This window comes from Mauremys reevesii, linkage group 21 (genome assembly GCF_016161935.1).
Source record: "Mauremys reevesii isolate NIE-2019 linkage group 21, ASM1616193v1, whole genome shotgun sequence".
NCBI classification, from domain to species: domain Eukaryota; kingdom Metazoa; phylum Chordata; order Testudines; family Geoemydidae; genus Mauremys; species Mauremys reevesii.
The window spans coordinates 16,322,927-16,349,819 of record NC_052643.1 but is presented as its reverse complement, the minus strand read 5'-3'; the positions used below and the strand labels follow the sequence as shown (position 1 = coordinate 16,349,819).

At 39.4% G+C, this 26,893-nt stretch overlaps 2 protein-coding genes across 18 annotated transcripts in view; both read right to left on the bottom strand.

Moving 5' to 3' along the window:
• LOC120387844 (cyclin-dependent kinase 11B) overlaps window positions 1-400 on the bottom strand; it is a 37,433-nt gene extending 37,033 nt beyond the window's left edge. For all 3 annotated transcript variants that reach the window (XM_039509078.1, XM_039509083.1, XM_039509085.1), the window contains exon 1: window positions 291-400. The gene's annotated coding sequence lies outside the window, so the exon portion shown is untranslated. The remainder of the gene's footprint in view (window positions 1-290) is intronic.
• The window catches only part of LOC120387846 (solute carrier family 35 member E2A-like), a 29,746-nt gene continuing 3,067 nt past the window's right edge, over window positions 215-26,893 (bottom strand). For 3 of the 15 annotated variants that reach the window (XM_039509103.1, XM_039509100.1, XM_039509094.1), the window contains 8 exons: window positions 12,457-12,984; window positions 11,522-11,657; window positions 10,536-10,663; window positions 7,835-7,955; window positions 5,468-5,521; window positions 4,560-4,632; window positions 2,030-2,175; window positions 215-1,310 (listed from right to left, as the gene is read on the bottom strand). In XM_039509103.1, the coding sequence (XP_039365037.1) occupies window positions 1,109-1,310; window positions 2,030-2,175; window positions 4,560-4,632; window positions 5,468-5,521; window positions 7,835-7,955; window positions 10,536-10,663; window positions 11,522-11,657; window positions 12,457-12,781 (1,185 nt within the window). In that variant the 5' untranslated portion in view covers window positions 12,782-12,984 and the 3' untranslated portion in view covers window positions 215-1,108. Of the gene's footprint in view, window positions 1,311-2,029; window positions 2,176-4,559; window positions 4,633-5,467; window positions 5,522-7,834; window positions 7,956-10,535; window positions 10,664-11,521; window positions 11,658-12,456; window positions 12,985-19,334; window positions 19,464-25,824; window positions 25,955-26,191; window positions 26,215-26,439; window positions 26,583-26,893 lie in introns of those variants that run through there. The other 12 variants (XM_039509090.1, XM_039509092.1, XM_039509097.1 and 9 more) reach the window with 10 other exon arrangements.

The following is a 26,893-nucleotide window of genomic DNA, read 5'->3' as shown; positions in this document are numbered from 1 at the left end:
AAAAGAAACAGATGCCAGAATATTCTCAGTTTAAGGTTAAAACTCTAGCCTTAAACTCTATCCACTCTGACTTCTTATCACTGTAAGAGGACATACTAAAATACTTGAGCACAAAAGCTAAAGATAGAGTTGTAGCCCCGAGTTTCAAGAAGTCTATTGTTTTTTTACTGCTTTCCTATAAATTAAAAAAAGAAAAATCAAACTCATTCCTCACTTGCCTTAAAAATATTTTATGATAAATTACAATGCAAAGGAAACTTTTTTATTTCTAAAATTAAGACAGTACTTACTATGGAAATGCTGATGCCTCATTTATTTCTGAAAATTTCCAGTGGTTTTTGCCTGATAGCAACTATACTTATTTGTGTTGACTCCTAGTATATAGGCATGTGTGTGTGTTTCAGTTTTGCAGACACATGAATGTGGTCGGCACCCAGGCAAACTGCAATGCTCCAGTTGTTAGAAAATTTCAAAGGAAAGCACAAATTCTCTTTGCTGGCTTTATACTCAAGAGTAGCTGCTCATATTCATAGTTTACACTAACAGCTGTGTAAACAAAAATGACTGATTTTGTCTTTCAAAGTGCTTTCTTCCAGATCCTCACCACACACACACAAACAGTCTAGGATGTTTACGAAAAGTGGCAACTAGACATCTTTTTCCTATGCACTAGTTTCATCCTACTGCAAGCATGCAGAAAACAGGGATGGGTCATGTTATCACATTACTTTTGTGGGGCTGGGGTACAAGTTATTTTTCCATCTGACACTGAAGTTTTATCTCCAATATAGTCTTGTTATTTATTTGCAGAGTCAAGGAAGGAGTGTGAAGCCAATGTTTACCATGCTGGATTACTCTTGGTCTTCTGTTCTACATGTCAGTTTCTAGTAAACCAGGGCTTATAGGATCTTCTCCATTTTTTCCCCTCTCTGCAGCAAAGTCCATTCTTTCACCTGTTGTGAATTCAAAGAAACCAAGCATTGTCAACAGCTTGGGTAGCATCCATTTAAGACAAAGTTCCTCTGAGTTGTGTCAGGTTGTGGTGGAAGAATTAAGAGCCGTATCAATCATATGGCTTTAAATCCTTGGATATTAGTGGCTTGGTATCTTAAGTTGTGCTCTGTGAGGGTTGTGGGGCTGCCACTGCCAGGCTTTGTATTGTTTCTTGCTGATGTTGCTTTGCCTTGTTATATAGCAAAACGCCAATTGTTACTAGAACTGTCCCAATGGCTGAGAGGCTTGTAATTTTGTTACCAAACACAATAATACTTAGCCAGATTGACAACGCATGCTTCACTGTACTAGCAACACTGAAACAACAAAACACAAATATTAAGGACTGAAAGGCTTTGACATTCGCCACACACAATATATTCAGTATGCTCCATCACACTTGGATCTTTTGGTGCTTTATCTTGCAGAAAGCCAGATTCTACTTTTCCTGCTTAGGTTAATTAAAAATGACTGTGGAATCCTTTAAGTATCAGCAATAATATTTGTGTAATATCCCTAAACTGAGAGCTAATGGGAATAATTAAAGTCACCAAGTAAGAGACATGCTGTTTTTTTAAAAACATACAATAGAATGTCACTAATTCTCCCTTGGCTAATCCACTCACCTACTCATTCCCACCAGAAAACTGGCAGTATCAGCAAATACTTTAAAATTAGAATCACATATCTAAAACTCCATTCAGCAATTTGTAACTGTATTCCTATGTGGTTGCTTATTTATGTGAAATGAAGCTAAGAACTGTGCATACCTGTCCCACATGCATAATGCGAAGGATCAAATCCTGTTTTCCTTACACACAAAAGCAGTAGTCCCTTTGCCTCATACAGTACAAGGATTTGGCCCTATGTTTGATTTTTGGATTTGGAAATCATCCTCATTAATTTGGAGTACATATAGAATTTATTTTATTTTATTTTATTTATTCCACCATATAGCATTTTCAATCAGTTACCAGTATGAGATGGTCTAAGGAAGGAAAGAACCATAATTTTGACACAAAAGCTACAGTTTTACCTGAAAGTTACAGGAGAAATCTTTCCCATCAAGGCATATGCTGTAACACTCTGCAAATGGAACAAGCCTCCATCTATTAGGAGCAGTACAATGACATCTTGGTTGTAACTGAAACGCCTTCCACTTTTCCCAATCACTGGCACATCCTAAAGCCAAAGAATGGAACAGGATTTTAAGAATCTAGCTGTGTCCTCTTTTCTTTTACAAGCAAACATAGGCTAGGCAACTTAATTTTACCCCAGGCCTAAAGGAGGCACTTCTTCATACTGGAAATAAAGACAGGAATATTTAATCTAATTTTCAGAAGTAGGAGATGGAATGTTTATACCCTTCATGTTTTATCTTCTCTGCAGGAGAGAGCAAGGAGAGCCTAAGCCTTATTTATCCAAACTTTTCATTATTTGTCACTTATCCTGTGTGATATTTCCTCCTTTGAATATTAACGTGTTACAACAAAAAGGTTCTCTATTAACCCTCCACCAACCCTGACGCCTAGCATTACCCAAAGTGATGTCAGATTTAATTTTGTAACTGTTGATGTAATTTGATTGTCATGGTGACTTGGCCCATTCACAATGAGTTGAGTTCCTAACCCACCATAAACAGAGCACACTTACCATGAGTTAGTGTCCAAACTCATCCCCTCTCAGTATCTACCCTGAATTCACGTGGAGATCTTAACCAGCTATTATAATTCCACTAATTAAGGGTTTTAGCACCAAAATCTCAGGTGACTCAGTAGAAGAGCTCTCTATTCCTGTAAAGATCCTAAAATCTGCCCATCTGTTGTAGTCACCTAGCACAGGAATTTATGGTAATCAGAGTTAGAGGCATACGTTCTCTCACTATTGCTGCTCTCTTCCTTCCTTTGTATTTGAGCTGTTTTTATTCAGATTTAAAACTAAGGTTCTTCCGCAGCATCACTTTTTGAAAATAATTTGTATTCTCCCCTCCCCAAACACCAAACAATGAAATGGTGATCACACAAGAGGATTTTAAAGAGAACCAAGAACCATGCATCTACTGAATCAAACACTAATGTTTCCAAGCACTGCATGGGGATATTTTTGAAGACCTCTTTAATCTAGCTAGCATGGTTACAATAATTGCTTTTGTTGCAGATATTGTAACTGCCTACAGTATCTTTGGTGGAACATACATTAAGTTTATATATCACTATGGGCCAGGGATTTTATGCCTGATTGTGATCTACTGCATGGTGGAGGATCATCAAAGCTCTTCCAGGAACCAAAACCAGTAGGGGGTGATTAAGTTGACTCATGCAGGATTTAAACACATCCAGAGAGGTACCACCCCTTGGGATCCACACATATGCTGGTTCAAACTGGATTTTCCAGAGACCAAGTAACAAACAAAGAAAGGGTTTTGGCATAAAAGGGCTGCATTTAAAATGACTCAGGGCCTTCTTTCTGATCCAGCAAACAGGATCTTCTGTCGGGGGCGGGGAAGGAAACCCTTGTCCTATTAGGGCCCCATAACTCTGATGTGTGACCTCTAATAAGCTTTCAGCATGTGTATAGGAACTTCCATTGTTTTGTATAAGTTTTCTCAGTAATGCTTTTGCCTTAAGAATAAATGTACTTGATTAGAAGGAGCTGTGAAGTAATTTGTAGCTGCTGGCAATACATTGTTCATAGCTGTTGGGGAGAAAACAAAGCACAGGTGCTGGCATGTAGGCAGACTGGCTTGCTTGGGACCTTACAGTGCAAGGCAGGGAGCTGTGCAGCCTTCAAACCCCAGTCAAGGGGTAGAGAAACCTAAGTCTCCACCTCAAGAGAGGTGATGGCAAGGGAACCAGACACCTTAAGTAAGTGCCTTCAAGGGACAACGGAGGGGAATATGGGTGCAGTTACTCTGAAACTATGATTGCATTTATCTCTTCTATTGTCATACCTAAGGTAATAGGACAGGTCTATCTATCATTATTTTCGCTATTCTATCACTATCTTTCCCACAGCATATCATACTTTCATGTACTGTTAATTAAGTCAACTTTTTTTCTACTGCATTTGGTTAATGCAGTTTAATGGTTGGAACACAGAAATGGGAGCTAGGAACCACACAGTTCTACCCAGCCTCTAACAGATTGTATCTACTATGCCTCAATTTCTTTTTTTATAATTAAGGTTGCAAGTACCATGTGAATACAAAGTGCTATTATCCAAGAAGCCTACAAACATTAGGATTTATTTTTTAAGTCTTCATGTGTCTGCCCCTTTGGATATTACCTCATCCACCTTGCTTCTTTGGAGGCATTTATTCAGACTAAATTACTTGCTCCCTAAACTCCTGAAACAAACTTTATCTTTCTGGTTTATTTGTCATGTCATGTCATGTCAACATGAAACTGCTTCTTAAAACATTTTCTGGATCTCTTGCTTAACCACCAGAAGTAAACAGGGGTGAATGTCAGCATGATTGTATGGAAGGGGAAAAATAAACTGAAAGTTAGCCATCTGCACAAATCAAACAGCAAAATTAATCTTTGTTAACCAATAAAAATTCTTACCATGAAAAATATCCAAGCTGGAATGAGCATAATAACTGCAGCAGCACTTGTGTAAAACTGAAGTTCTGGAGCACTATAAATGGAAATCAAATAAAACAAAAATAAATGTTTTTAAAAGCTTTTCCTTAACTGTAACAGAAAGAAAGCTGTATTAGATTTAAATAGAAATCTCTGCACTGACACTTTACAGTGGTCAAAAAACCTTTTAAAAATCAGCTAAAAGCCTTGTGGAAGACAAATTCAAAAAATTTCTTATAGAACTAACAGTTTGCTTTCCATGCTGGCCTTGATTAATAGGCAAGCTGTTTTTAAAAAACAAATTCAGTTTAAAAAACAAATATATTTATGGAATTACTTCTGAACAACACACTGTAGTGTTCATTTAACATTTCATATCATTTGTTTTCAAAGGTATTGTAATTGTGGATCGGCAGAATTTGCTGCAATAATTGATTACTCATTCATGCGTTCTGTATTGTTCATACCTTCATGTACTGTTCATGAGTTTTAAAATGTGGAATAGAAATGAAGGGTCTGTTTCTGCAAGCTTAGTGATTGCAGTGGGAGTTCTATGCAGATGGAAGGCTTCCAGGTTTGAGCCCCAAAGAGTTATTTTTGTGTTTGGGAGTAGGTGACTGTCATTTTAGGTATCCTGAGGGAATTTCTGGTTGATCATGATTTCATCTCCCCAGCAAATGCTTATGGATATTTTGGATACAAAAGTTTTTCCTCCCTCTCCTGACACACAATCATTTAAAGTACAGTATGTAGGATATACCTGTCATCAGCAAACTACATAGAGAAGACAAAGTCTTGTCCCGGTCCCACATGACTATAAACAAGTGGTTCCCTGATGTTTCCTGGGACCTTTCTGTAAACTGTATATTTGAAATATTGTAGATACTTACGAAAACCTATATTTGTCTCCACTGAGCAGCTTTTTGGAAAAAACATTTTGCAAACTGGGGAAACAAAATCAGAACATTTATCTGTAGGCACCATTTATAGTGAACAGATGAAACAAACAATGAACTTAACAGTAATTTCCATAAGACAGAAAATGAGGTTTTCGATAAAATACTTGCTGACAGTCATATACAACTTCAGATTTACACTGGGTTTTCATACATTTAAACAGAATACTTTACAGATCAGAACAAAGATGCATTCAGAAAGAAGGCCTTTAGTAAGCCATTTAACTTCTTTTGCAGTATATATATCTATAGATATATGTAGATATAGATAAAATGAATATCCTATAACATACTTTAGAAAGTTTTGATATCCTGTTTTAAATTTAATTAATCTGCTTTAATTTCCCATTTTATAAATAGCACACTATTCACTATTAAGTAATAAACTTTTCAAAAAGAAATAAAGTAAGATCAGAGAATTACAGAAGGCACTATAACACAATTACTGTATTGAACAAAATCTTCCCAGAATTATAAAGTTATCACAATGTTATTTTATTTTAATATTCTCCCAACTGCACTACTTTTTTCTTTTAACCAGCTAAGTCTCATATTCATATTACTGTCTTTGAAATATATACAAAACACCAATCTACTCTACACATTCCATATAAATATTGACATACTGCAAGTGAAAATGCTAATTTACATTTTTGCATTGCCTTATTAACTTTTAACATTCAGAAGCAGTGTAAGGTTCCTTTGCAGTTAACATTTTAAATATAAATGGTTTAGACTTTAAATTTTCAAGTGCTTCATAGAGAACGGAACTAAAATACTCCTTATTTTTCTTTTACTGTTCAGCTGTGCTCTAGGAAACAGTGATAAAAACTAATACAAAGCAAGAATATCCAGCCTGTGTTGGTGTTGTGCACTGATATGGGCATTTAGAACAAATGAGTGCATAGGTTTTCAGTATTCAAACTAATCTACAACACTGCAATTAACCAAAAGCAGAAGCACCACACCTGATTTGCAGGTACATAATTTTAAAAATAAAAGATGCACACAGCCCTTTCATGCCTGCACTTGCATCTGCCTTGAGATATAGACAGAAATTATTTGAAATAGAGGCTAGAGTCATCACTGTCTTGCACCTGGTTTTATTTATTTATACTTGTGCTAAGTGAATACAAATGAACAAGTGTGTAGAATCAGGCCTACAATCATCTTGTCTGCCTATTTTGTTTTAACATAAGGATATCTGGACCCCAAATAGATCTAAAAGGCAAAAAACTTTTAAAGGAAATGACAGAGGCTGGACATGAATACTAATCCAAATACAACAGTGGCAAGAACCAGTGTCCTCTGTAAACAATTCTGGACCACAGAATTTGACATTTCGTAAACAAAAATTCCCAGCAGTCTATTACACTGATTATTTTTGAATTGCCCACCATTTAATGCAGATACATGACTAAAGAATTTTGTAGATAATCTTGACAGCCTTAAACATATTTAAGAATCAGAAAGTTCTCTGAATTTTTATTTTACCTTGCAATAGGATATGAAAAGGCTTTCTTTACAGAGAGAAAAGTGTTCTTATAAGTGTATCAGAAAACTGTCATGGCTTTCTGATTATTATAGTTTAACTAGAGTCAATAATGATATACCATGCTTGAAGTTTTCCATTTTCATGTGTTATTTGAACTCATTGTTAACCTAGCATATTAAAACAGTCTCTCAGTAACCTAACTTAGAGTACTTCAATTATCTTACTAGCAACATTAAAATATATATATCTGCTCAACCTTAAGTTTAGAGCTGCTAGTGCTCTTCCATAATATATTAGTTGCAAGATTCTTGTGCATTACTAGTTTTATGCATTTGGCAATTCTTCCATAACATGGTCACATATTTTATTAGAAAACATAAGCAATGTATATTCACCATTTGAGTTCACTAGCAATAAGAACCTGCAGTTGATTGGCTCTGTCCCACCCTCCGCCTGGTAGTTAAAAGAAAAAGCTACCACAGGCTACAAGCCAGGACACTGCTAGTCACAAATCCCTGGTAAATAGACTTTGTCAAGAGTCATGAACAGAGATAATTCAATTGTACATGACATTGTATGACAGGAGTTGTTCTATTCTTTATCCACTGTGTTCTGACAGGTATGGCGTTCTCATCTCTAAGAGCAGTATGCCTTCTGTTAAGAAATAATTCTCTGAATACCAAGAATTAATATACTGTATGGGAAACACCAGCTGAACTGTAGAGTCTGGGAGAAGATATGGCTTAGTTTATTTGTAAACTAACAATTCCTTCTCTTCTCTACATGCAACCTTCATCAGGCCTCACCAGTCCATGATGTTAGTAGACAAAGCTGCCGAAAAACCCAGAATGTTGAAACTGATTTCAGTGGCTGTACATAGAGCTAATCCTCCCATGACAGGAATGAGAGACAGATTCACCAGCAATCCTGTAAGTGAAAAAATAAATTAAAAATTGGCTTTAAACCAGAGCTGTGTGAGTAATGGATTTTTATGTTTGCTAGCAGTTCCAAATTAAAAAAAAACTTTTGAAATGATAATCGTCTCAATTATCACTTCAAAAGTTTTTTTTCTCCTGCTGCTGATGCTCATCTCAATTGATTAGACTCTTCCTGTTGGTATGCATACTTCCACCTTTTCTTGTTCTCTGTATGTATAAATATCTCCTGTGTGTTCCATTCTATGCATCCGAAGAAGTGAGCTGTAGCTCACGAAAGCTTATGCTGAAATAAATTTGTTAGTCTCTAAGGTGCCACAAGTACTCCTGTTCCAGTTAGCACAGACTGTTGTAGGCTTTTGGGTCAGAGAAACCTTCAAATCTGACTTAACTTGATAAACTTTAGGAATTAGACTGCGATTTTATCTTGAATTTCTTTTTGTAACCAATTCTGATCTTCTATGATTATGCCACTTATAATTACTTAAAATCCTTCTGTAGTTAATGAACTTATTTTAATGTTTTATCTAAGTCAGTGTGGTTTTGACTGAAGTTTGGGGAATCTACTCAGGTTACAAAGGCTGTTACATATTCATACCTTTTGATGGAAACACACACTAATTAATGAGTTTACTCTGATCAAAGGGGTCTTAAGCAGTGTAAAATGGACATTTCTGGGGTGCAAGTCTGGACTAGGAATATGCAGGTGTCACCCTGTATGTAATTCAAGAGTGGCGGTGCACAGCACTCTGGTATATGTCTGGGGGTGACTTGCATGCTGGAGGGCTGGAGTGAGTGGGCAGAGTGGCAGCTCGCAGAACAAAGCAGGGCATAGTGCACTCCAGACTGGAGAGTTAAGGAGGCACAACGATCCAACAATCCAGATTGTACTCTGGGGCATGTCACAATTACTTCACCCACCCCGTCTTTCTAAAATGAATAACTGCGACAGAGAGGGTTTTTTTCTGAAAACAATTCACCTAACCAGAAAGAAAATCACAAAGTGTTTCAGTGATGCTGAATCTGCATTTTTCAGTGAAAAAAGTTCCAGCCAAAAAAATTCATCCAGCTCTACTTTACGCTATTGTACATCCAAAACGACATGCATCAGATAATACAAATTGAGAAAAAATGACTGAGCTCTATTTTAACTTGTTTAGTAATGGCTCCTGTCATTTCAAAACTAGTGGATATTTTAGTTTCAATCAAAGGAGATTTCAGACAAGCTGTTGACCTGCATTTAAAGATATTATAGGTGTACTGAGTTACCAGCACATCTGCCTGCAGAGGTAAATTAAAATTGATCTTCTCCAGACTTGTTTTCCTTATCAATGTCCTCAAATGGCAGAAGAAATTAATATTTGCCCTCCTGCCCTGCGATTGTGCTAATCCTCCTTCCTCTGGCTTCATTCAGTCCTCTCCCCCTCAGACTTCATGTCAGGAAGAATGCACATTGCTGATCAGGGCAAGGTCTCTCAAAGACTAGAAGACTAGAATGCAATTGCAATTCAGTGGTGATTATGAAAAAGCATGTAAGAGGCCAGTTTTATTTTTTAGCCTCAGGCTGGACACAGCAAAGACACTCAAGATTTTTAAAATGCTTGTTAGATCAGCAGCTTTCCACATGGGATGAACATATACATAAACTTAATTTTAAAAAAATGTATCGCATAGCCAAATTTTTTTTAGCAAAAAAGGGAAGCACCAGAGAAGGGGGTCAGCTTATGAACGGGCATAGAGAGGGAAAGGTGGGACATAGAGAGGGAAAGGTGGGACACAGCGCCCGCCCGCCCCCCCCTCACCCCCCACACACAGAAGGAGCAAGGAGAGGCAGCACAGCCAGCGGAGCAGAAGGGAAGAGGCGGGGTCAGAGTCTCTCCGCTCCTGGCCACGTTGCTCTCCCCCCAGCCTCTGAAGCAGCTGCAGCTCCGGGGCTGGCCAGATAAGGTGGGAAGGGATGGATTGTGGAGAGTGTGGGGGTTCCAGGCTAGGAGTGGGGTCTTGTAGGGGGTGGTCACAGGGCGTTACTGCCCTGACTCCCAGCTTCTCCCCCCACCAAAAAATTCCCCACCAGTTGCTGTCCCGGCCCATCAGGGTAAGCAGCTGGCACGCTGGGACACTTTGTTTACTTAGGTTTACCTCCGTGCCTGCCAACGCTTGAGGTAAACAAACCATCTTGGCCCACCAGCGGCTTATCCTGATGGCCTGGGAGTCAAAGTTTGCTAACCCCTGAATTATAGGGTCGCCTTATGAACGGGTTATAAAAATTTTCCATTTTTACTTATCCATCTTCTGGGAGTCCGCTTATAAACGAACCAGCTTATAATCGAGTATATATGGTATCTAAAAAATTGTAACAGTTTTTTTTTTTCCAAAAAAGCAAATTTCCAACCAACACTGTCCTTTGACAAATTACTTTAAAAAAGGTTCTTGCCTGCTCAATTTACAGTCTAGACTCTGTTCAATAAGGACAATTTTTCCAGCTGCATTAATCACTAAACAACTCAGATGGAATCTCTTTATCAATCGCCAAATACATTGCAAAATGATTACATTCCAACAAACTACTTACCAGTGTATTCCCCTAAAATCATCCGGGACATAATGACAGTAAAAATAGGTGCAGAGCTTTTAACTGTTTCAGCAAATGAAACAGCCACATTTTTCAAGCTCACTAGACCTAAAACCACTGTTGCAAACCTGAAAGAGACACATACAAAGTCAAGCAGAGACAGTAAAACTATGCTTAAAAGGCCTATTTTAGTTTTAGATGCTTAACAAACAATTTAGTTACTGTGCCACAATTTTTAAATATACACATTTGTGGTATAGTAACTAAATTATGTATGCTACATTTAGCTTCCTATTTCATCAGAATGAAAGGTAGCTTCCATTCAGTTTCTTTTTAAATCATAAAACACAACAGTGCTGAAAGACTCTGTTCTATAGCTGCACCCAGTTTAGTAAAAACCCGTTTAGACTTGAAGTGAAGGTGAGCCCAAACAATGTTTTAATAGCCTCTCATCAGGCATGATACATAGTCTTGCTCTGTCTAAGGCTATAGCAAATACTTTCTTTTAAAGGTGTAAGTTTAAAAACAACATGTAATTTTATAAATATTTTAAGTAACTTCTGATACAAATTGCTAGGAAAGGATAACAGGAGGACACAGCAACACCACAATAAATAGTAATAATCAGAACATCTGGTAGTCTTGAATGAAAACAAAGTATTAGTCTTAAAGAGAAGAGAAACGTCACATCACATCACCAAAAGAAAATATTAAGAAAAGAGAGAGAGGGGTTTTTTTAGATGGCGGATTAAAACCGATGGAGCGCAAAGAAAGTTTCAAAGACTTGTCAGAAGAAAAGAGGTGTTTAGAAAGAGCAACTGAAAGACAGATGGATCATTGTGAGATTTCTGAGAAAATGCTTTGTATGAACATTCTGCCCTCTGCCCTTCTCATGAAGGAAGAAGAGACGTGAAAGTGGGTCTCCTGCAAGGCAGCACACAGTGCTACCATCTATACTGCCCCCCTGGAAATATTCAACCATTTACCTCATCAGTCCAACAAACAGCATTGTCATGATGAAATTGGGAGGGTAAGAGATACGTGTTTTGTGCTGGTACAAACAACATGGAACAAACATTTTTATACAGCCAATGAAAGTGGTTGAAAGCATCTGAACAGCACCTAAGGAAAAATGAGAAACCAAGAGAGGTCAGAAGATGAATACAGCATTAAGTACCAAGCTATCCTAGATACCAAATTAGATCAATTTAGTTTCAGAGATCTTTGGTAGGTGTCAACAAATATAGATGCTTATCTCTAAGCTTCATAAAATTCTAGTAAAAGCCCTTTCTCTCTGAAATGACCAGCAGGATAAGAGACAAAGATGGAGGATTCACTGTGTTCCTATAAAAATTAGTTCATAGTTACCATGCCCCTCTATTCCTTTAAAACCAGGTACGTTAACACAACTATTGTTCGTGGTCATATGAAGACCAAACCTTTGCAATTCAGTGAGACCTTAGATCCATGTAGGTCTTTGGAGATAAGAATATAAACAGTTTATTTAAAATTAGACTTTAAGTTAAAAAAAAAAAAACAACAACCCTAAAAACACAATTTTACCACTCAACAGACTACAAAGTTTCATTGTATACAAAAATTACATAGCACTCCTCTTTAAAGTGCTTTACAAACATTACCTTACAAATCTTCACAGAATCCCTATGAAATAGTTTTATCCCACCTTCTAGGGGGGAAACTGAGACACAGAGATTTAGCAGATTTGCTAAAAGCCAGAGGGAGTCCATGTCAAGGCCAAAATTACAACTTAGGCACTTCTAGATCCCAGTCCTGTGCTTAGACCACTTGACCATGCTGCTCTCACTCTGAACAAACCACTTATCAGTTTAAGTCTATCACACAGAATCTGACACTCAAATATTTTATTGGAACTGAAGCTTATAATGAAAATCATAATTACCTAGCATGCTGGGCTCTCCTTCCAGCAGTGAAAGAATGTATTTGTTAAGAAAAAGGGTACAAAAGCTGAAGAAAAACCACAATGTGAGGTAGATCAGAGCATGAGAATTCCAGATGCCCAAGTCAGACTCAATGACTGTAGTCTCAGTGATGGTTATTTTCAGTACATTTTCTTCTGGTACACTGTCACTCCTGGCAATCACAAATTTCTCACTCCTGCTAGCAAAGAGGGGGCCCAACTGAAATAATGATTTCCCCTTTGACTTTTCCTCAAGGACAGGAGGATCAAAATCCACCAGAGTCTGAGTGTTTGTTACAGACGACATGTTGATGTCAGGAGACTACTGTTTGGTCTTAACATAAAGCAACGTTGACTTAGTACTGAACCACACGGTGAAGAGACGAAAAATAATGTCATGTAATTAATCTTTCGGCTTCAGTGGTCCACAAAAGTTTATTTGGTCCTCCAGACACCATCTTGTTTAGAAATAAACTTCACATACTTCCTTCCAGTGGTCAACTGCATTTTCTGAAGATTTAAAAAAAGAAGGAAAGAGTTCACAGTTATCTGAGTACACTTTCATTTTCTGAATATTTCACATCAGAGAAATGCCATTTTCATCTGCAACTTATGAAGAAGATAAAGATTTGTATTTGTTGCATTTTTTTAAAAATTGATTTCTCCCTGCTAGCATGATCAGGCTATCAAGTCCTAGAAGAAAATCTTGCCTCAACATAGCTTTTGAAGTGCTCCAGATAGCACTTGCAAAATGAAACCTCAAAGGTCTGTTTTGTTTTAAAGGTTTCCTCTCCATCAAAATATATTAAGTGAATACCTTCACTTTCAATTAGAGAATCTATTCTTATTCAATGTGCTGTTCTCTGTTCTGCTTATTCATAGATTCCAAGGCCAGAAAGGACCATTGTGATCATCTATCTCACCTCCTATATAACACAGGCCATAGAACATCCACAAAATAATTCCTAGAGCAGAGCTTTTAGAAAAGCATCCAATCTTGACAACCAATTGGTGGAAAAATCTCCATGTAAGAGTCAATCACTACTTTACAACTCAGTTATTGGCAACAGAGCATGTCTCTTCATTTCTATTCTCTTATCAGTTACACAAAGTCTGGTGAACCACAGAAGAATTTAGTGAGTAAAAGAACAAAGAACGACAATCTATGCTGTCTGTTCTTCCACATAAACTATGAGACATATTGACAGTAATGCAAGTAATCTGTTATCACAAATAGGGTCCAAAGTTTGCAGTAACGGCTAAATTGATCTATAGTAACTTTTTACCATCAGCATAAAAAGCCACCAATCGATTTACTTTTTTAGTTTGTAGTCTATATGCTGAGAGTAGGGGAGAGTGAAGACAAGAGAACAGCTCAGGTAGAAAGGAAATGAATTATAGGTGGGGTCTTTCATGGAGAAGCTACTGGTTCCAAACAAGTAGCTCCTCCATGAATGAGCAAGTTGGAAAGATATATTTAAATCAATGACACAGACTGAAGCTCGAGAGCCACAAGTGGTTCTTTACTGTGTCTCCTGCAGCTCTTTGCAGCGGTTATGTTAAAACATTGTGTGATTTAATTATTAATCAAACTAAGTTATAAACTGAACATGATGCATTTACTATGTTATTAACCAATTATAGTTGATAAAATAATAATACTTGGTCAGTCATTTTGCTATGAGAATACATACATACATATACACACACACACAAATTGGTAAATGAAACAATGAATTCAAATTACTGTAAAAAGAACAGGAGTACTTGTGGCACCTTAGCGACTAACAAATTTATTTCAGCATGAGCTTTCATGGGCTACAGCTCACTTCTTCGGATGCATAGAATGGAACACACAGAGAGAAGATATTTATACATAAATATCTTCTGTCTGTGTGTTCCATTCTATGCATCCGAAGAAGTGAGCTGTTGCCCATGAAAGCTCATGCTGAAATAAATTTGTTAGTCGCTAAGGTGCCACAAGTACTCCTGTTCTTTTTGCGGATACAGACTAACACAGCTGCTACTCTGAAACCTCACATTACTGTGGCTCTTTTGAGTAACGTTGATTGCTAAGTTGGCTCCTGAACCACTGGGTTTGAGAATCACTGTTTTAGAGTATCAGTGGCTCTGAGGATACTCACCTAATTGAAGACTTTAAAAAATGCCACTATTTGGTGGCAGGTTACCATGGACATCTTGGAAACAATGGCTGCAATGAGGTCGTTATACAACAGCGCATCTGAACAATGGCAGCACAGCAAACATACACAGCAAGTACAAAACCCACAGGAGTTAGTAAGAGCTAATGGACCTGCACTGGGTTTTATGGGAAAATGTTTATTCAGTAACTTGGCCAGGATACACATTTGCTTTCTTCTCTTTTTTTTTAAGCCAGACTTGACATGGGCATTACAAAACCTTTGATAAATGAAACTGAAAAGTTAATAAGTTTCACGGTATCACAGCTTTTGTATTCCCACTGAACTTCAACTATTCCGTATTGAAAGTTTCTATTTCACACATATTACTTTTATTCTGTAGCAAAATGGACCTCCTCCTATCCACCCCTGCGTCCTTTTCCTCCTACCAGCAGCAGAACACCCATTGTCATGAAGGAGTGCTAGGGTACTGGCCCTTCCTATACTGATTCCAATACCTCATATATTCATGTTGATCTAAAAATGCTTTTATGGTGGTTAATTTCACTTATGAGCTAACTACATTCAGTATTATTTTTTTAAACAGACAAATTGCTTAAGAGTGCTGCAGCACAAATTTTGGGCAAACTCCTTTCTTCTCTAAGTCTGACACTTTGAAGCAGAGTTTTACATAATTGTAAATTCTATAGTAATATTGAATGCCTCCTTCCCCTTTGATCCAACTAGTTCAGCCCGGATTAGCCCACATGCACCTCAAACATTCACGCAGAACAAGGCCATGAAATTGTAGGATCTCATGATCTGAGGATGACTAATTTCTGCAGCTGTTAGCAACCTGAAACTGCAAACATTTAACATTTTCCTAGGAAAAACTGAACATTTTCTTTTGTTGCACAGTGATAGATTTAGGCTTGGTACTGATCTCTCTCTCAAGTACTTAGTAGTTACCCCACTACCACAGTATCTGAGAACCTAACAATTTGATGACTTGGCCTGACCAAAGGAAATGAATGGCAGAAATCTCACCGAAAAAATATGTCTAATTCTAAAGCTCACTAGCAGGAACACAGTTCATATCAGCTCTAGTAATTATCTGCTGATTATAAATTTATTAAGAATAGCATCAGAGAGATAGCCATGTTAGTATGTATCCACAAAAACAACGAGGAGTCCAATGGCACCTTAAAGACTAACAGATTTATTTGGGTATAAGCTTTTGTGGGTAAAAAACCCACCTTCTTCAGATGCATGGAAAGATCCATGCATCTGAAGAAGGTGGGTTTTTTACCCATGAAAGCTTATGCCCAAATAAATCTGTTAGTCTTTAAGGTGCCACCAGACTCCGCGTTGTTATTAAGAATAGTGTCAATTTTCCAAAGGTTTCAGGGAGACAGCTAAAATATTTGGGAAAAATAAGGGATTCATAAAAATCAGGTTTCAGCATTCTTAAAACTACAATATCCACCTGCTGAAGTGAAAAAACAGATTGACAGAGCCAGAAGAGTAGCCAGAAGCCACCTACTACAGGACAGGCCCAACAAAGAAAATAACAGAATGCCACTAGCCATCACCTACAGCCCCCAACTAAAACCTCTCCAGCGCATCATCAAAGATCTACAACCTATCCTTAAAGATGATCCCTCACTTTCACAGATCTTGGGAGACAGGCCAGTCCTCGCTTATAGACAGCCCCCAAACCTGAAGCAAATACTCACCAGCAACCGCACACCATACAACATAAACACTAACCCAGGAACCTATCCTTGCAACAAAGCCCGATGCCAGCTCTGTCCACATATCTATTCAAGTGACACCATCATAGGACCTAATCACATCAGCCACGCCATCAGGGGCTTGCATCCGAAGAAGTGGGTATTCACCCACGAAAGCTCATGCTGCAAAACGTCTGTTAGACTATAAGGTGCCACAGGATTCTTTGCTGCTTCTACAGAACCAGACTAACACGACTACCCCTCTGATACTCATCAGGGGCTCGTTCACCTGCACATCTACCAACGTGATATATGCCATCATATGCCAGCAATGCCCCTCTGCCATGTACATTGGCCAAACCGGACAGTCTCTGTGAAAAAGAATAAATGGACACAAATCTGACATCAGGAATCATAACATTCAAAACCCAGTGGGAGAACACTTCAACCTCTCTAACCACTCAGTGACAGACTTGAAGGTGGCCATTTTGCAACAAAAAAACTTCAAAAACAGACTCCAAAGAGAGACTGCTGAACTTGAATTAATATGCAAATTAGACACAATTAACTCAGGCCTAAACAGAGACTGGGAATGGTTGGATCATTACACTAATTGAATCTATTTCCCTATGTTAAATTCTCCTCACACCTTCTATGGGTCATCTTAATTATCACTTCAAAAGTTTTTTTTTCTCCTGCTGATGATAGCTCATCTCAATTGATTAGACTCTTCCTGTTGGTATGCATACTTCCACCTTTTCATGTTCTCTGTATGTATAAATATCTCCTGTCTGTGTGTTCCATTCTATGCAGCCGAAGAAGTGAGCTGTAGCTCACGAAAGCTCAGGCTGAAATAAATTTATCTAAGGTGCCACAAGTACTCCTGTTCTTTTTATAAAAATCAGGGAAAGTGGTTTGACTGACCAGCAAGCTTTGTAATATCTGCAATCCTAGTAACTCCTGCCTCATGTTCAATAAGGAGCCAGCCAGTCAACCAGCTTCCCAAAACACCTGTCAGCATAGTGAAGGACACGTCCCTGTTCCACAGTGATCCACGATTGGGGGAACCTACAACAGTGTCTCCGAGGAGAGGCACATGAAATACTAGAGGCGGGGATGGGAGGTAAGCTGCTTCAAGTGCTAACTGGTTTTCAGTAAATCTGTGTTTTATTGTACCTGTGCATAATCTTTGAGAACCTTTTCAACCACTGTATCCTTTCTCACAGAACTCCCTTGATTAAATTTACATTGTACACTGCTGAATCAGTAGAGAATAGGCGCTCAGTGAACCATAATATAGTGAAAATTTAGTTCCAGTACTAGTTGCATTGACTTCAAAAGCATTACCTTCCTTGAGCATAGTTACAAATGTGGACGTGTTCACAGGAAATATATTTACAACATGACAACCAGTGAAACATGTACAGGAAACTACATTAATGCCATGGTGAACAAACTAAAATAGACTACAGCAGCTGCTAGCCAAGAGAGATATTAAATGTCATAAAATATTTATCTTTATCATTCATAGCCATTTAATGTACAACAGAGTTGGATTGAGTTTCCTGTTTTAAGATCAGTACTCTGTTTATTGAATGGTTAATGAAGATAGGGAATCCAAGATTGAGTTCTTTGCCACATATAAAGTAACTGTGTCCTCCCTTCAAGAACTTGGTTTTAAAGGGGAAAAAGAAAGGTACAAGGACACAAAACATGGAGATTACACAGCAAAACATCTTCCTAGGGCAATATGCTGGTCTCTGATCAGGGAAGATTTCACTCGTTGAATTCCTACTACTGCAAAATAGACATTTTCATACAAATAAGATTTTTTTTTAAATATAAGTCAATGGAATAAAAGGGAATGATGCAGAGTGGGGAAAAGCAATGTGTCATTTACTCACTATAAAGCAATTATACTGTAGTAATATTCAGCTATTTCTGCACAAGCATTACATTTGCAGGGGATTAAAAATACACCAAAAAATTCCTCACTCTCAGGGCTTCAACTGTCTTCAGAGCAATCCACTACCTGGAGATGTAGAACAATACTGACAAACTTCAGGGAGGACTCTCCATCTCTGGAGAACTTCATGGGATAGTACAATGTTGTTCTGATTCCTGTTCCTTCCAGCATAAGAATTAAAACTTCACAATTCCCACACTCAAGAAACAAAACTACCAACTGTAAAAATTGTCTACAGGGCAAAGTAACTCCACACAATAATGAAGGACAGGAAGTGAAGAATATATCCACTTGAAACGGCAGCGGGAACTTTGGTTGGTGGAATTTACACAAGTTGGAATTTAGCCAAGTCACTTGGGCTCTTTAGTAACAAATGGTCAAATAATATCAATATGACAGCAGTTTTAGCAACACTGTGTCCCCTACTTCCATTCTAGGATTTCTGCCCAGTAATGAAACAAAGGGAAGACTGCTACCTCCTGAATCAGCATTACTATTCCTTATAGCCCCTGGGAGTATATACCTTGGGAGTACTGCATCAAACCAATGACTTGCCATACCCTTCTGAGATATGAAAGGATCACAACATATGGTGGCTTGGCTTTGCCCCTTGGGCACAGATGTAGTGAATCCAAAACAGTGGCCAATATTTTGTGGCTCCCTTGCGCCTGTAGAATCCTGCTGAAATATTCATAATTTGCAGAGAGAATAGCTACACATTTTTTAATTATTTTTTCCTTGGGTAGAAACATTGTTCCTTGTTTCCTACTTTTTAGCTCAGATAAAATACCCTGAATATTTAAAATGAAAGGGTCATCGCAACTTTCAGATAGTACCACTGGTGCATAGTAAGAAGGGCAACAAAATATAATCATGAGGTTCCCAACCCCCACAGCATTTTTATATCATATTTGGTATCATTTTGTTAAACAGCATGACATTCAGTAAAAGTTAACACTCTAGCAATTAAAGGATTTTAAGAGAAAACAAACACACACACATAAATTACTGACTTGCTACCTTAAATTAACTGGAAAGTCTTACATCGGCTGAAATAGTTCCTCATCTGGGATTAATTTGGTTGCCCTCCCCTGATACCAACGGTCATGATGTTTACAGATAGATGAAAACGTGGCAGTGGTTGGGAGACTGTGTTGGATTACAAACAGAAATTGAATCTTCTGGCGTGTAAGAACAAGCAGCAGACAGTGTACGTTATAGAGCTTCCCTAGTCCACCCCCAACACTAAAAGTGCCTTAAAAATAAAGCATGCTTCATTAAAAATGAGAAAATGAATATACAATAAAACCTCTGAGTGACTCAAATCAATACTGGAGTGTAAAAGAAGGAACTAGATAAGAATCCAGAGACTGCTACTTCTTATTTAGGCATGAAAACATCATATTTGAGAAGCTATTTGAAGGATATCCTGCACTCAGACTCATAGGATACATCTATACTGCAAAAAAACACCACCACCACCCACAGCAGTGAATCTCAGAGCCCTGGTCCACTGACTCGGGACTCATGGAGGTCACACTATGGGCTAAAAATAGCAGTGTAGATGTTCCCACTGGTGCTAAAGCCTGGGCTCTGAGACCCTCCCTGGATTCCAGAGCCTGGGCATGCGCCCAAGCCCAAATGTCTACACTTGAGTCTGCTGACCTGGGCTCTGAAACTTGCTGTCACAGGGTTGATTTTTTTTTTGCAGTGTAGATGTACCCATAGATTCCAAGGCCAGTGAAGACCACTGTATAACACAGGCCAAAGAATTGCCCCAAAATAATTATTGTTGAACTACAGCATATCTTTTTTTAAAAATCCCATTCCCCTTTTCTCTCCATTTCTAGGAATTCACAGTTTGACCATAAATACTCTAAACTGAATCTGACAGCTCACAGAAGCAGCAACATTTTCTTAAAAAATTTGATAAGAGAAGTGTGTTAGTTATAAAGGGAAGAAAACAGATTAGGAATTGGGATTTTTGAATTTGTAAGAGTAGAATATTTTACCAAAATATATGTTTCCTAATAGTACCTAACAGGCTAATCATGCTGGAAAAAAGATGTAACTATGAATTTCCTAGATTAGGGATTTATATCAGATTCCTTATTTTCTCATAGTTTGTTTGACTAGCAAATGGCTGAAACCATTTTCAGTCAGCAAATAAGTGGCCTTTGTCATAAATATAATCTTACTGATGGCAGCACCAATTTGCACAACTATAGGAACAACATCAAGGTGACAATCTGTAGGATACTGTGTAATGGATAAGCCTGTCTTATCTAGAAATTTTCTTCAAGACAACCAGTCATCATAACAGTTCTGCAGAGTATAAGGTGATTGTTCTTCTCCAAGTACTCAGAAAGAAAATATACTTCTGAAGAAAGATTTTTTTCTTTCTAGAAAATACAAAAGAAGGGACCAGTGTCCTTTTAAATCAACTAAATCAACATTGCAGATCAGTACGATTATTGATAATTACATTCTGCTATCTATCTATAGTTCTTTAGTGATAACACAAATTTGTTCATACTAAAGCATAACCTTCCAAACTAATGTAATTGAGTATGGTGGACAAGTTAATACATCGGTCTCAATTAAGGCTTATATAGCAAGACAAATCAATTCCAACTAGAAATGGGAGAATAACTGATTTTCCAGTTTGGTGGCAGTTCGAAATTTAAAAAAAATAATAATAAAAAAAATGGTTTGGGTCTGTTCTAGAGTAGGGATTCAAATTGGATCGCCAACACAGGGCCAAAGATTATAAGGCGGGAGAGGGTGGCACTACCTCTTCCTTCTCCCCCTTTTTTGTGAATGGCCAAAACTGTGTGTGTGTCAATTTTGCAATTATTTTCAGGTCAACCAATACTATTCATCCAACAATTTTCCTCCAGCTCTACTTACAACAAATTTAAAAATACCCAAAAGTTTTTACCTCTAGGAATGCATCAGAGGTGCCAAGGAAACAAGAGGCAGCTGGTGAAACTCCAGTTGGAGACACTGAGCAGAAATGACAACAAATGACCTGAATTTTCCTTGCACAATCCTTTTGAGTACTTCTGTGGCAGAGCTACAGATGATTGGATGGCTTCCACCCAGCTCTGCCTCAGAACACCCAGTAATCTTGTTTACAAAGTGAAAAAGCCAAGAGCTTTTCAGAGCCAGGTGCTGATAAACAACAAAAGACCAGGAAAGATAAAAGAAATTGCAGATTCAAAACCAACTTGGATATCAAACCTTGTTCTGTATAAGACTGCCTCACTATCTAACACAGGATCAAAATCCTCATAACAGTAATTATTTAAACTAACCTTTTGGGAGCAAATGTAATTATAATCCTCATTTTAGAAGTGTGTGTTATTATATATAATATTCAGAAGTTGCCTAAGACTAAAGTCCCGATACGTAAGGATTTATTTTATAGATAAAATATGCATGTGCACAAACAATTGTTTTAAATTGACCAAAAGAAATACATTAAATAAATGAAAGATAGCACATCACGAAAAATACAAAGAACATAAAAGAATCACATTATAAAAGTAAACATGTATGCTAACAAGAAATATGATATACAATAATAGAGTAGAAATAAAAAAGTATCATTCCCAAAATAGTGGGTATCTTATCTCTTAAATGCATATTACAATTCAATTTTTTTAGTACACAGTACACTGCATAATCTTATAAACAATCTATCATGGCAGTTTCAGTAAGCATACTGAGTATTTCTATACTTGAAGAGTTTTCATTGGATGGTGCTGAGAACTTCTTGTGTCTGTGATGTGTGGTCTAATAGTTTCTTCTGGACACTTCCATTTCTCAGCTCACGTCATTTTCAGATATTTCACTGAACCTTTAGTGCAAAATTCTGCTCTTGTACCCAACTGACTGACCTCAAATCAGATATCCTGTGCACCTGACCTAGGTGTGTCTCCCATTAAGTAAGCAAACTCTAAATATCAAGATCTGCCCTGTGCACCTGAGAGGAGAATTTCCTCCTTAGCCCACTTATTTTACAGAGACTGGAAATTCAACAAGCAGTCTGAAGAGACCTGTTGTGATAACTGGGACAACAAATTTACCGTAACTGTGAGTTCAAGTGTAAAAAGTATATGAATGTTCATAAGATGTTACAATAACCGATAACAACAAATGATAATGAAAGTAGGTCAAGTAATTTTTAATAGTGAATGTTATAAACAAGTGCAAGAGAATCAGACTGAGAGACTAGTCCAAACAAAAAGCCACATTGATATGATTCCGGGACCATGTTGGAATCATGTTTGGTAAAAACAAATTGTACTGGAAATTAAGGAACCAAAACTGATGTGTTGTATATTAGGCCTATCTGGAGGACAAAATAATGAGAGGATAGGCTATTCCACTCATCACTCCCTTTTTGGGTCCTTCAAATAAAGAGACTTTGGGGAAAGAACAGATGGAGGCTACTGAAGCAAGCTTCACTATCATGGCTGCCAGCCACACCACCTGCTGGGACCCTTAGCCTTTGTCTTTCTAATTTTGAGAGGTGTCCTGACCAGACCAGGCCAAAGAGAGGGATACCGATAACACTGCCACCTCTACCGGCTCCAGTTGAATCCCAACCACCACCCTGGATGAAATGGGATCAGACTTCAACAGCTCCAGCCCATCTCAACTAACTTTTTCTCTTTTACCCAAAAGAACAGTTATCACCATCTGTGATACCATCTAAGAGACTGTCAGACAAGGGTGGTTTTCCTTCTTAAACTCTCTCCAGCTAAAGGGAAAGGGAACAAGAAATGTTGCTAAAATTAAAACCTCACTTAATACTTTACGTATCAGAGGGGTAGCCGTGTTAGTCTGGATCTGTAAAAGCAGCAAAGAGTCCCGTGGCACCTTATAGACTAACAGACGTATTGGAGCATGAGCTTTCATGGGTGAAGTGGGTATTCACCCACGAAAGCTCAGGACTCTTTGCTGCTTAATGCTTTACATTTCAAAAGCTTTAACTGTTTTTTCTCCTTTTCTGTATCTTTCGTAAAAGGTTAAAAAGGATTTGTCATGGTACTAAGCAGAAAGGGCGGTAGAACAATTTGTATAGTGGAAGTGCTGAGAGCCACTGAACCAAACTGTAAACCCTGTATATGATGGAAACCACTTCAAGCCATGGATTGCGTCAGCACCGCCAGCACCTGTGCTAAGCAGGCTGAGGTCTCTGTATACTGAACACTGTTCAAAACTGTTTAATGTTGCACAGTGACAGCGTTTATAACACCGTTAACACTTTTGACCTTTGAGATTAATACAAAGCATTGCAAGAGGAACACGACCTAGCAAAGATAAAGAAAATCTGTGCTATGTTCTCTCTACATACAACACCTATATGTCTTATATGAAAGAAGATATTCTCCTCGGGCAATTTCTGCAAAGTACCCAGTAAACAAACTCTTTTTCATCTCAAAACACCAGAAAAAGATGGTTGTCAACTGTTTAATAAGTGAATAAGGCTAATCTACTGGGAAAGACAAATCCCAGGCCCCTTTCCCTGCCAAGCATGGTACCCTGCAGACAAAAGCTGCGTGTGCACACCTCTCATTTTAATCTAGTATGCAATATGGGTCAATTAAACACTGCCTACAGCGTGATAAACATGCATAAAATATAATTCTAAACATTTAAAAACATGCATTTCATTATACAGAGATCACAACACTCAAGACACTTAGGAGCAAGTATTTAAGATGTGGCTGCAAAGCAAAGACCACACAACACTCGCTTTTGAGAAATGTCAGCGTTTGAGCACCAAGAGCAAAACTGAAGTTGTTTGATACTTCATTGTGCCCAATAGGTGAAGCATCTAAAATGGAAGTAACTCCGTGAGAGAATATTCAGCGCTAAGCACCACTCCTCCCCGACCTAATGTCACCAAACAGGGTTTTATTTTAAAACAGCACTTGAAACCAGTGTGTAGATAGGTGCCACAAAAGTTTCTCTGCACCCGCAACAGCTTTGCCAGTGCATCTCAATCCCAATGATATCATTCCATGCCACTGACACTCTGGGCTTGTCTATACTTGAAATGCAACAGCGGCACAGCTGCACCACTATAGCACTTCAGCGTAGACACTGCCTATTGCCAACAGGAGGGATTCTCCCATCGGCATAGGTAATCCACCTTCCTCCCTGAGGAGTGGTACCTAGGTCAACAGAAAAATTATTCCAATGACCTAGCACCATCTATAGCAGGGGTTAGGTTGGCTTAACATTGCCACTTGAGGATGTGGATTTTTCAACACCTCTGAGCGACATAGCTGGGTCAACCTAACTTTTTAGTGTAGACCAGGCCTAAAATCTGCTAGTGCACCACAATCCTGGAGCATCTTTACTATTCCAGATCAGGGAACCCCACAGAGCACAGTAAAATCAATCCTGACCTATAATCCAGTGCAAGGCCTCTGCACAACTGTAAACTCATACAGCAGCTTTGCAATGCAGACATCTCTCTCCTGAGGACCAGACTGAGCCAATCAAACAAATGAATACATGTGTTTTTTAAAAAAGAAATATTTTCAATCATGACCACCTCCAGGCTTTGAAGCTTAATCTCCAGAGATGAGAAACTGGTGTATTAATCCAATGATTAATTGGCTTCCAAAATTCCTGATAGTCTCATGCAAGGAACTTTGCAGGAGGGAGAAGGGGAAGCCTACAAACATGCATTTATTTCAAAACCTTTTTCTGTTGCTAGATCACCACTGGTTATACTATGAAACAAGCCTTGGTTGTTTCAAATTCTGCAAACTGTGAGCCATAAAAGTGTTTTTAGTTATTTTACTTCAGAGGTCAGGAGAGTAAACTCACTCAAAACTACCATCTCAGGGAGAGGCAAAACTCATAGCCAAAGAAGATCACATCAATGCCTATATAGCACCTCTATCCACCGATTCCAAATCATTCTACAAAGCAATGCAGGTGATATTATCCCTATTTTACTGAGAGGGAAACAGAGACAGAGACTTCACTGAAGTCAGTTTGCAGAAGTCAGGATTAGACCCCCACAAGCTCCCAACTCCCAGTCCAGAGAAGCTCCAGATTATACCTGCCCTTGTGATACTGCATCTACCCCCTACCCCAGTAGAGACCACCTCCCCCACCAGACCTCCACAAATAAACCACCTGCCCTGCTCCCACAGCAGAGACCTCCCCAAAGAACCGCCTGCCCCTCCCCAGCAGAGATCCCCCAATAAACCACCTGCCCCTCCCCCAGCAGAGAGAGACCCCCCCAAAGAACCGCCTGCCCCTCCCCCATCAGAGATTCCCCAATAAACCACCTGCCCCTCCCTAGCAACCCCCCAATAAACCACCTGCCCCTCCCCAGCAACCCCCCACAAGAACCGCCTGCCCTTCCCCAGCAGAGACCCCCAATAAACCGCCTGCCTCTCTCCAGTAACCCCCCAAGAACCGCCTGCCCCTCTCCCAGCAGAGACCCCCCCTCCCCAAAGAGCCACCCCGCCCCCACCTGCCTCTCGCCGGATCTCAGCCCGGACTATCCCCACCGTTGCCGCCACCTGCCGCAATCCGGGCCCGAGCCATCCCGCCGCTCGGGCTGCTGAGGGGAGGAGGCGGCGCCGCGTAGCTCAGCTCAGCTCCCCCCGCCCGGGCCGACCAAAACTCTGTCCCCGCCCGCTGCCGGCAGGGCCAACCGGCCTCCGCCGCGGAGTTGGGAGCGGGGCAGGCGCTGCGGGCTGCCCAGTAACGCTCCACCGGCAGCCTGCTCCGCCCCGGACGGGGCCTGGGGTAACTCGCCCATTCCCCCAGGCCCCCCATTGCCCCACAGGAAGGTTAACCCCTCAATCCTGGGGGGTGGGAAGCTGAGCACTGCATACCCTCCCAGCAAGGGTACCCCGACCAATCCTTCGAGGGCCTGAGGGCCTTTTGCCCGTTCACAGCCTCCCCACAGAGAAACAAGCAGCAATTTTCTGGCAGGGAGCAGAATGCTTTCCAAGAGATAGTCCAGCCCCCCACCCCCTTCCAGGGACGGGGAACACTGGGTGGGGTGTCAGGGTGAGGTGGGACAGCCCCTCATGTGGGGAGCAAACAAAGGCTGGGAACCAATCCTGTTTAGCAGTGCTACCTGGGCAGTGCTGAGGTTGCCATCTCTGACATGTTGCCACCTTATGATGTGACGCTGTCCACAAAGACACTGGGGCTGCTTGGACTCTGGAGGTTCAGGATGGGGCCATGAAAACCAGGCTTGTCTCTTGCATGGGCAGCAACCTGTGAAATTGTGTGAAATGAGCACAAGACGTCACAAAACCCACCCACATGACTAGCCCCCCTTGGTGGCAGGCAGGCAGCCAAGCAGTAATGAGCTTTGGGGCCAAAATCCCCTCACATTGCTGGAGAGATTTCAGAAACAATTCCTACATTTCTGGAGTAAACAGCACTTAATAAACACACACAAAAAATGTAATGGACTAAATGAAGGAAGCCCTGGAGTTATTTGTCTCAGTCCCAAACCCTGCTGACTAGACTAAATCTACCCAGTTACACTGCAGAAAATCCAGAATAACTACTGAAGTCAATGA